Genomic DNA, 12,033 nt, shown 5'->3' on the forward strand with positions numbered 1-12,033 from the left:
AGTCTAGTCAAGTTAATATCAGTGTTGGTCAGTTTCTTGTTCCTCATTTCTTTTTGCATTTCAGAACAGCATTCTGCAAAGTCTTTTTTTCTGTCTTTCTGAAGTACGTTAATTAAAAGTCCATTTTATAAATGTTCAACATAAAACTGTGTTTTTCTTTAATGAATTTCTTTCACCTTCAGTTTTGAAAGATTATGTTACTGAGTTCACTAATCAAAGTTAACTGTAATTTTCTCTTGGTATTTTGAGTATATTAGCCTATTATGTTCTGAGTTTTATTATTGATGTTACGAAGTCTGCTGCCCTTCTAAGTATCTTGCAATAAAGGTGATTATATACATACCATACAATTCGTCCTTTAAAATCTATAATTAAATGATTTCTGGTATATTCACACAGTGGTGCAACCATCACTGCAATCTTCTATGGACATTTATCACCCCGAAAGAAACCATGCAGCCTTTGGCAGTCACTCCCTACTTCTCCCCAAATACTCATCTACTTTCTTTCTCCATAAGTTTGTCTAACGTGGACATGTTTTACGTATGGAATCATATAATATGTGGCCTTTTGTGACTGGCTTCTTTAGCTAATATTTTCAAGATTCATTCATGTTATAGCATGTATCAGTACTCCCTTCCATTTTGGTGGCTGGCTAAATAAACTGTGGTATTCCATACAATAGAATATTATTTGGCAATAGAAAAGAGATATTTTTTAATATATTTTCTTTGCCGTTGACATTCTACAGTTTTAGTATAATGTCTTCATATGAACTTCTTTTTATTTACCTTTATTGGTACAACTTGAGCTCCCTGTATCTGTGCATTAGTTTCTTTTGTTTGTTCTGGAAAATTCTTGTAATTTTCTCTGACTATTGGCTTTCTCTATTCTATTTCATCATTCTTGGATCCCAATCAGATACAGATTATTTTAGGCTTTCCCATGTTATCCCAAAAGACTCTTAACCTTTTTTTTTTCGTATTCTTTCTCCTTTGCTCCCACTATTTAAATCTGGGATATTTCTTCAGCTCTATAGTCTACTCAAATTCTTTATTCTGCTGTTTCTTATATGCTTTAACACATCCATTAAATCTTTAATTTCAACCATTGTATTTTTTATCTTATTTAGTATTGTTCTATTTGATTATTTTTCAAATATCCCTGGTCATTATGGGCTCCTATTACTGGCTTTATCTTTTATTTCTTTAAATATATTTCACATGTTTATTTCATATTCTTGATCTGGTATTTCTATTGAAGTCTATGTCTGCTTTCTTTTGTCTGTAGTAAGTTATAGTTGTTGTTAATACCTCATATTTGATTGGACTAAATCTTTGATAATCTTGAAGGACTAATTAACTAATCCTTGGTCACAGGTTCAGTTTTCCCACCTTGTGGTGGCCTAAGGCTGGGTTTCCCAATCTTGACGTTTGTATTTGCTTACTACCACTGCTTATCACTTTGGCTTTAGCTCATTCTTATTTTTGTTACTGTTTTTGTCTTTGAATAAGACCCTTTTTCTCTTGTAAGACAACAATGCTTTTAAATAGTACGCATTTGGGGCTGGCCTGCTGGCATAGCGGTTAAGTTCACGCTATCCACTTTGACGGTCTGGGGTTTGTGGGTTCGGATCCTGAGCCTGAACCTGTGCACCACTCATCAAGCCATGTAGGAGTGGCGTGCCACATACAAAATACAGGAATATTAGTACAGATGTTAGCTCAGCATCAATCTTCCTCAAGTAAAAAGAGGAATACTGGCAACAGATGTTAGCTCAGGGCCAATCTCCCTCACACACAAATATAAATAAATAAAAAATAAAAAGTGTAGATTTTTTACCTTTTTCCAGAAAATAATTTGCATAAAATAATACATCTAGTCTACCAGTGTATCTAATCTACCAGTCTGCTAGAAGCACATGTCCTTTATAAATACATTTTTCATATATATATATCAGGTCAAGTCTTTAAGACTTGTTTTCTCACATTCTTTATTTTATTTTATTTTATTTTTGGAGGAAGATTAGCCCTCAGCTAACTACTGCCAGTCCTCCTCTTTTTGCTGAGGAAGCCTGGCCCTGAGCTAACATCCGTGCCCATCTTCCTCTAGTTTATACGTGGGACGCCTACCACAGCATGGCTGCCAAGCAGTGCCATGTCCGCACCCGGGATCCGAACCAGCGAACCCCGGGCCGCCGAGAAGCGGAACGTGCGAACTTAACCGCTGCGCCACCGGGCCGGCCCCTCTTTATTTTTTTTTAAATAAAGACTAATGCCAGGTAAAAATCAGTGAAGTTCTTACTTTCATTGAATATTTCTTTCATAGGCCCCGCTTTTATTCATGTTGGGTTCCCTTCCCTTTCCTCATCCAGATTATCGGCTTCCCAGTGGCAGGCGCAATGCGTAATTCAGCTTCATAACCCTCAGCGCCTTGCCTGCTACTTAGAAGGTGTTCAATAACTATCAAATGAAAGATATAACAAATCACAATATTAAAATCCAGCCAAATTCCTGTACTAATCATACAAAAGTACTGAGATTACTGGATTTTGTGTCAAAATATTTTACAGGAAACATTTTATTATGTCCCCAGTGTTTGCCCAGCTACATTTTTTTATTTTGAAGACCAAGCCCAATTATATTTTCCTCAGAAAGTCTTCCCTGATCCTTCCACCTCGGTCTCTGTTAGCTACCCCTTCCTTGTGTTTCCATGGCGCTCTGTGTGCCTCCAACACAGCACTTATAATGTGGAAAGATAATAATCTGTTTGCAGTCTACCTTCCACAATATAATGAGCAATTTGACAGCAGAGGTTATCTTTCAACTTGTATCATCAGCACTAAACTACATTCCAGGTTGGCAATACGTCAAAAACAAACACTTGAAGAATGAAATCTAAATAAATTTGAAAATAACATTAGTTTTTAAATATTTTTAATTTGAATAAATTCTGTTGAATTTTTAACTAAAATAAATATAATCCATCTTAACTTTTCAACATACACATGCTCAAATATGCGCATGTGCCATTAGGTATTCCCATCTTATTTTTATAGAAAGTAATTGAAAAATGACACAGTGGGGCAAAGTTTATATCAAGTTAAAAATCTTATGACTCTCAGATAAATTTGAAATAATTTAATAAAGTTAAATATCATTTCCTAATAGCAGTATCACCAACAATTTTTTTTTCTCCCCAAAGCTCTAGTACATAGTTGTATATCCTAGTTGTAAGTCATGCAGGTTCTTCCAAGGGGGATGCCGCCACAGCATGTCTTGATAAGCAGTGTGTGGGTCTGCACCCAGGATCTGAACCAGTGAAACCCTGGCCAGCGGAGGGGTGTGCACGAACTTAACCACTCAGCCACAGAGCCAGCTCCTCATCAGCAGTTTTGAAAACAGGAGTAGGAACTGAATTCTTTAACTTGGGAAAGAGTATCTTTTTCAAAAGATGAATTAGTATACTGAATGTTGAATTTGTAACACTATTCTCATTATATCAAATTATAAATGAGACAGAGATAGTTGCCACTATAATCACCAATTTAGATGAAAATTTTTACAATCAGTGGAAAAGCATTCAAGTTGTTTAGAAAAAATACTTGGTGATAATATTTATTTTTGTGCTATTTTGTGGTGATTATTTTTACGATAATATTTTCAAAGATCATTTTTTAGAAATATTATCTTCTGATAATATGCCTGGCACATTGTTTTTTAGAAATACTTTATACTCCTAATTCTTGCTCAAATTTATTGAGACATAAAGCAAAAATATACTTCGTTATTGATAATAAATGAACACATTTAAATTTTTTGCAAGTTGCACAATTCCATGTGCACTAGGTCCTTATCGTTCAAATGAAAAATTATTTGTATAAGAAAAATGCATCATATTGCCATTGGAATTATGATTAAGAAGAATACTAGGAAATGCATAAAGTACATTGAATAAAGATGAAAGATGCAAAAACTCACATAAAATATAATTTCAGCTATTTGAAAATGTGTAGGATAAAGAAAGAAGAAAACAAAGGCATCAAGATATCAAGAGTGATCACATTGTAGATCCCTGTTTTCTTTATTCTGTAACAGTATAATTAAAAAAACACCTGCGTACATCACCAATATAGAAATTCTGCAGCCAGTTCTAAGGAGGCGGTGCGTGCCTGCGTATGTGGCGGGAGAGGGAGACAGAAACACAGAGACACAAAGAAAGGAGGCAAACGGGCAGAAAGGAGGGAGTAAAGGAAACAGAAAGAGGGAGTGAGCTACTGGAATAGAAATTGCCTGAAAGAACCAGGGAATTTACAAATTAACTGAATAATGGACCATAGGAAAAGGAAGCGCTTAATTTTCCTTGTTAACGTTAGATGATTATTTTTCTTTACTTTTTTTCTTATTGTTCGTTTCAATTAGTTTCTAGCAATCCTATGCAGCAAAAGATGAAAGTAATATTTTGTATGTCATTTTAGCTGATGCATTCGGTTGTGCTTTTTACTAAACGTGGTCTTCCCCCATGGTGCCTATTATGGAGACATGACAGCCTGCTGCCTACTAGATTTAATCAGAGAACACTTAGGTATGGTACTTGTGATTTCCCATCAGAGAGCAGGTTGATCCATAAGCCCCCAATTCCTTACCAAAAAAAAAATAAACCACACAGAGCCTCCCGGTGGTGCAGAGGTTAAATTCCACCATTCCACCTCGGCGGCCCGGGTTCACAGGTTCGGATCCTGGGTGCGGATGTAAGCACCGCTGGTCAAGCCATGCTGTGGCAGGCATCCCATTTAAAATAGAGGAAGAGATGCACGGATGTTATCTCAGGGCCATGCACGGATGTTAGCTCAGGGCCAGTCTTCCTCAGCAAAAAGAGGAAGAGGAGGATTGGCAGCAGATGTTAGCTCAGGGCTAATCTTTCTCAATAAATAAATAAAAAATAAACCACATAAACCCAGAATCTTTGCATTAGTTTATAAAATGTTTGGTTTGCATCCAAGGCAATCATATCATCATATCAAAGCAGTATATATGTTGTACGTGCAGTATATCCTATAAAGCTCTGAAACCAGAATCTCTGAATCTGGATTCCAGCTCTACCTCTTATTAGCTCTGTAATCCTCTTGAAGTTACTTAACGTATCTTTATCCCATTGTCCACATCTGTAAAAGTAGGCAGATAGTAATACCTACCTCATAGATTTGCTAAGAGGATGGTAGGAATAAGCCATAAAGCACTTAGTATAATATCTAGCACAAAGTGAAATATGAGCATCTACATTTCCTGTTTACTATTATGGAGAAGGGACTTAGACACACAAACTAATTATATATATATATATATATATATATATATATATTTGCATGTATGTATATATAAAGAGGGGAGAGGGACAATTGAATAAAGGCAGAAAAATATATAAATGTTGAAATACATGATAGTTCTGCAAATTTCCCACAAGATGTTATTCACCAGATTTCAACATTACAATTATCTGTCCGAAATTCTTATACAACAAATCAAACTGCCCCTAATACTTCAAAAACTAATTTAGGAACAGAAAATACAACCAATTTTCTATTTACGATGGCTCCTAATTTTGAGTCTAAAAGCTAAAATTTAATGAATGTGGTTCTAAGTACTTTATGTGGATCAGTCCAGTTCTCACAAGCAGCCTCTCAGAGGAAGCACTGTTCACATCCTCCCCATCTGACAGACGAAAAACAAGGGACAGGGGGATTACGGAGCTGAGAGAGCTGAGATCTGATCCCAAGTAGACTTCTTCTGAGCCTGGCATATTAAACATTATAATATTTGCCTAATTGAATTAATTTTTTGCACCTCATAAAGTAAGAATTTGGGTCAGAAAATGCAGTGGGGTCTATTACTAAATATTGGGTCAGGTAATGCAGTGTGGGGTGGATTACTTACTATGTGACATACACATGGAATTTAAACTACATTTTCAAGGATACTTATTTTCAAAACAAAACACGATATATAATTTCACTTTGTGAACAAAACATTTTCTTACACAATTAATTTGAAGTAATTAGAATAGTGTTATCACTCTTTTCTAACAATAATAATAAATTGTGTCTTCCAAAATGTCAAAATTGGTTTTTGTACATTGTGAAATGATTATATTTTAATCACTGTTATTGTATGATATTCATAATATACTGATACAGTATAACATATTTACAAATAGCATTTATCATGTGACATGCCAAAACGATGAAAAATAGAATTAACTTCTGAAGGATTTGGGAAAAAAATGTATATTACTGCAAAAGAAGTTTGTAGGGAAAAAGAATCATTAATGTTTCTGTCGTAAAATTTTGTAGTTCCATATAAGCGTCAACTCAGCTGCCTTATAAGACTTACAAATAAATTCAATACCTGTCTAGATTTTAGAAATGTGAAATATAAATATTGATTTCATTCTCAATATTTACTCTCTCATATTTATTATTGTCTTATTTTTTTTGCTCACATATAAGCTTCCTACATTTTCACTCTTATTGAGCATTGCGCAGGTGAACAGTAAAAATCCGTTAATAAAACAATTAGTCTTTCTTTTATGTATAGTCAAGGAATGATTGAATTTTTAGACTGGCTTCAGTAAATCCATTTAAAATTTTTTTTGCATGCTGCATGCACATCCATTAGTCTCTGTTTTGCAAAGCCGTTTTCTTCTTTAGTCCGTGGTCCTTTATTACAGGCAGGCTATTTCTACTCGAGTTACAAGGACTTCTTATAGGGTGGTATTATTTGATTATGTCATTTTACTTACCTTTTTCTTTGCACATTTTAACAAATTATCAGGATTCAAAAATTGACTATGAGAAATCAGCCTTAAAAATTTGTTTTCGAAATGCTGAATTTGGCTGTTGAATAGGGAATCTTCTCAAGACAATGTTCTTTTGCAGGCAGATCAAAGCTCATCTGTAAGGACTATTAAAACCTGAGTTTTTAGGTGTTCAGACGATGGTCATTTCTGAGTTTTTCTTTGGACGCTGACTCTGACCCTGACCTGAAGACCTAAACATTTTGGGAACCAAAAATATTTTTGATTATTCACAGAAAGAACACAGTGGCTGTAGGATAATATTTGGCCTTGGTGACAGGTGACAGTTGATCTTTTCCTTGTGTAATTTAGAAATGGAAACTGAAGGATATTGGATGTCCTTTTTTAGTTCACTCTTGGAGCAAAAAGTGTTCCTGGAAGATCTGAGACTGTGTCTATAAAGTTTATCACTAAACCAATAACAGAAAGATAAGGAAATTCAAACAAAATTTTATTACATATACTGTAGCTTAAAAGTACCTTTATTTTAACCTCACAGTGAGGAACAACGACAGAGTGTTCTCAAACAATAAATTACTTACAGCATAAAAATACTTCATCTTTTAAATATATATCTTAAGAAGCAGTCCAAATGAAATTCTTCACTTGTCAGCTATTTTTCCTGGCAGGTGTCATTATGAGTTGTCTTGCTTTATAGCCTTTTCCTATAGGTAAGGCAGAGAGAAACTTCAGTCCAATCACTGATTCCTTAGGTGGTAGTTAGGGCTGAGGCACAGACTGCAGGATGGCTAGGGACACAAGAACTGGCCGCCAATCATGGAGTTGTGCTTCTTGGTGCTCTGGACTCTAGGCTAGGAGAGGATGACCCGTCCTTGGCTAGTAGAAGCTTGTTCATATATCCCCATTTACAGGTTTTACAGATCCTTGTGGCTGGTGAGATTTCCACATTATCCTGGGCTTTGTGGTAAAAAGCTGAAGTGAACTCTGCTCCATTGTCACTTTGGAAGATACATGGGGCACCTAGCAAGCAGAAAAAATATTATCTGGTATGTAACCTCAGTTACAGTTAGAAGATAGGGGTCTCAGTGCACAAATAATGATCAAAGGAGCATAGATTTGTAACATTCACTACAAACTCTGAATTTGACCTATCTGCAAGATAAGCAATCTACTAGGTCAAATATAATGGGAGTATTCTTTGTGGTTGCTTGGTTACTATATTATGATGACTGGTAATTTGGTAATCAAGGGATAAAAAATTAGATGAAAACTGGTGCTCTGAATATCTCCAACCTTGGCTCTTTTCCATGGAAATGAAGCTCTCTTAAAATGTTCACTTTCTTAGGCTTATAATAAGGTCTACATGTTTAATTTATTTCCTCATTTCAAAAATATAAGGGGGAAATTGTATTTATAAAGTCATAGGTGGTGCTTATATTCATGTACTGTGTACAAATATCACACATACATCTGGCTATCAATCTTTGTCATTCTCTCCATTAGTCCAGAAATTGTGAGCAAGAATTGGTTGAAATCATTGACTCTTTCCCTTTTTAACTTAACTATGAAAGGTCTAATTGGAAAATCTCATTAGCCAAGTCTTTCTAAAGGAGTAGTGACAGTAATGTTCCTTTATTATTTTTTTATTATTCCAAAGTCATTTTTTATTCTTCCCAAACCAGCTATTTCATAGAACTTACATCCTATATTAAACATGAGAAAAATGTGTATTCATTGTAAAGTATATATGGTCATTTTTATAAAACAGACAGCTTTCAGGGGAATTTCACTAAATGTATTGTGGATGCTATTGGATGTCCACTAAAAGAAATGGTTCTAGAAAATAAATGCAAAGTTGAAAATGTTTTACTCCAAGTGTCTAATAGAAATACAATATTTTATTCTGATAAACGAAGTGAGTAAAATTTGAATGGAACGGCAAAATGTAAGCTTGATGAAATTGTGCTCTTTCGTGGCCCCTTCTTTGGCAGCATATAGATGACTAAAAACGTGGGTAAAGCCTCAGAGCTAGAATGACTCTTGTCAGTAGTAATGAGTGAGGACTGCAGGGTATGGAGAGCCCACAAGGATGCCAGTGGCTTTTGTTATAATTCAGAGAAGCCCAATGAATAGCACATAAGATTCTAAACTTTTTAAAGCAGGGTTTTTTTTCCTTGTTTTTCTTTTACCATAGGATTACAGAGTGAATATCTTTCTTCGTCAGAAATGGAATGACCCTCGCCTTGCCTATAGTGAGTATCCTGATGACTCCCTGGACCTGGACCCTTCCATGTTGGACTCCATTTGGAAACCTGATTTGTTCTTTGCCAATGAAAAGGGTGCCAACTTTCACGAAGTTACCACAGACAACAAATTGTTAAGAATTTTCAAGAATGGAAATGTTCTTTATTCAATAAGGTGAGTCATAGACACATTCCTGATTTCAGTGAAATGGAGTGTTTTTTTTAAGGTTTTGGTGAGAGTTTTGAAATCTTTGAGTCGGTGCTTTTATTGTTCTACTTGAGTTCCTCTAATATCCCATTTCCCAAATATGTCTAATCAGCAATCACAGACCTGCTTCCAGATCCAGGAACTACATGAGTAATTCTCGGAAATCTACTTTTTTAACAAGAGGCCCAGGTTCTTAACATGAGCCCATTGGTGGGTGGCTTAAAGGGAAATTAAATGATAGTTGAATCATCTGCTGTGATTATATTTTTATGTATGCATGCTTCCTTTAAATATTTATAGGTAAAGAAATATTTAGATTTGCTTGTCTTGGATCCATTTTCCATAAGTTATTTTTCAGGTATATGTATTTTTTTTAGATCTTTTTAAGTTTCTCTCGTCATCCTTTTGCCTTTTTCATTCTAGTGGTCCACTTTCCATCCTTTCTAATGTGCTGCAAGTGGTGATTTATTGATGAACTTTGAAGAAGGCAAGGAAGAAAAACAAATCACTATAATATGTACAAATGGATAACAATCAAAACCTTTAATCCAATCCCTAGAAAAGATGTTATTTAAATTTTATTTACTTATTATACATCTCTCAGAAAACCAAGTAGTCTTTTAAAACTAATACCAAAACACAACAAAAATTAATACCAAAATATAAACACTAATAAGAAGATCCTTTGACAGTTGAAATTTAGGCTACTTATTAAGTATCAAGCAGGTATAAATTCAGGAAATAGCTACTTACAGTGATATGCTTGATGATTTGTGTCACACCAGAAAAATAGTCTAAAATAAAATGATTATCTTAAATCTTCCATAATTATTTTCTTCATTTAGTTCAATTTAAAAAAACAGGAAGTCAGGAGCAGGATTCATGTCATATTTCTTATGAGAAAGAGAATATGCCCCACTTATAGTAAGAGGCAACTGTTTCAAAAATATTCGTATCACCAGTAACCATGTTTTAAAAGGTGTCAAGGTGAACTTAATACTGAACCTTTAGGCTGAACATTGATTCCTTATATTTTCTCTCTCTATTTTCCCTTTTGTTAAGTTTTCCTCTCATAAGGAATGAGGATATTTGATTTTGAGTTCATCTCCCCAATATCAGAGACAATTGCTATTTTTTCCAGGTAATATTATAAAATAGAAATAACAAGAATGAAAATTTAATCTTAGTAGCTGATTTCAAAAACTTTTTTCTACAAAGTGGTTTTATAAATAACGCTAATTTCTTCATCCCAATATATTTATCTGCTTTTCATATGTTCCTATTTTATGTAAACAAATTTCCTTTCAATATATGTCTTATTTCTTAAGAGTGACAAGGTGACATCACTCTAAAGTGAACTGATACTTTCATCAGATTTCCGAAAACCAACTAATATGCGTTAATATTATCTTGAATGATTAATTGCTACATGAGACATAAAGGAAGATTTCAAGTCTCAACAGTAATTAAGCCCTTGTGCTCCCATATGAATGAGTAACTTAACGGTGAATCCCAGGTCTAAACAAGAGAATTTTGAACATTTTTGGAAAATTGCTAAAAAGCACAAGTATCAGAAGATAGTGGGAAGATGGAGCAGACATATTTTCCCCTTTTCCTTCTGCTAAGTACAATAAAAACCCTAGACAAAATATATGTAACAATGTTAAGGAGACTTCCAATGGCAGACGTAGGAAGGCCTTGGAAACTGAGAAACAATATGGAGGTGAATTCACGGAATTTTCTTTTTTTTTTTTTGTATATCTCAAACTTGGATGAAGAAGCCAAGCAACCTGGAAACACCAATAGGTACAGACAAAAAGTCTGAACAGAACCCAATTTCTCTAGCCATTCTAACATTCTGTAGATATTAGGAAAGGGGCAACCTAGCAAGACAGAAAACCTTTAGACAACTGCTCTGCTCCAGCCAAACATCTAAGGAAAAGATTTGAGCCCACCCACACTCAAGCCAGCAAAGCCCAAGTGTGAAGCCCAGACTTCCAGTCTTGCTAGGTGGTGATAAGTCACCCAACACCCACGTCAAGGTGGTGCTAGGAAAAGCTAAATAGTGAGCTTGATTTTTATGTCCCACCAGCCCGTAATGAGTCTCCCACCTTGCAGTGTTAATGGAGACCACATGGAGAGCCAGTAATTCCACCTTCACTCAATAGTAACAAGGCACCTCTATCCCTCCCCACTAGGGTAGTGTCAGTGAAGTCCTAGGGGAAAGTCAAGACTTTCAAAATCACCCAGTCCAAATAAGGCCACTCCCACCATGGTGTCAGTGAAGGACACGTGAGGAGCTGGAACACTCAGCAGTAATAAGGAATCTCGTCCCTTGTATGTCAGTGGAGGCTGATTAGGGAACCTGGAGTTCTACCTCTATCTGGAAGCAACAACATAGCACCCACCTTATCCTGACAGCACAGTGTAAGAGAAAGCCAGTGTAGACAGAAAATTTAAATAAGATCCAGAGTCTCTTAAAATAATATAAAAATAACTAGGCTTCCATCAAAAATTAATCATTATACAAAGAGCCAGAGATTCTCAAACTGAATGAAAAAAAGACAACTGATGCCAATATCAAAATGATAAGGATGTTAGAAATATCTGACAAAGATTTTAAGTGATCATGATAAAAATGCCTCAGTGAGCAATTACAAATATGCTTGAAATACATGAAAAAATAGAAAGCCTCAGCAAAGAAATAGAAAATATAAAGTAGAACCAAATGAAAATTTTAGGACTGAAAACACAAGAACCAAAATAAAA

General features: G+C 35.0%; 1 protein-coding gene across 2 annotated transcripts in view; it reads left to right on the top strand.

Annotated features, from left to right (window-relative positions):
- The window catches only part of GLRA3 (glycine receptor alpha 3), a 184,555-nt gene that overhangs the window by 82,222 nt on the left and 90,300 nt on the right, over positions 1-12,033 (top strand). For both annotated transcript variants that reach the window (XM_008536471.2, XM_008536472.2), the window contains exon 4: positions 9,008-9,231. In XM_008536471.2, the coding sequence (XP_008534693.1) occupies positions 9,008-9,231 (224 nt within the window). The remainder of the gene's footprint in view (positions 1-9,007; positions 9,232-12,033) is intronic.

The sequence above is a fragment of the Equus przewalskii genome, chromosome 2, assembly GCF_037783145.1.
Source record: "Equus przewalskii isolate Varuska chromosome 2, EquPr2, whole genome shotgun sequence".
NCBI lineage: Eukaryota > Metazoa > Chordata > Mammalia > Perissodactyla > Equidae > Equus > Equus przewalskii.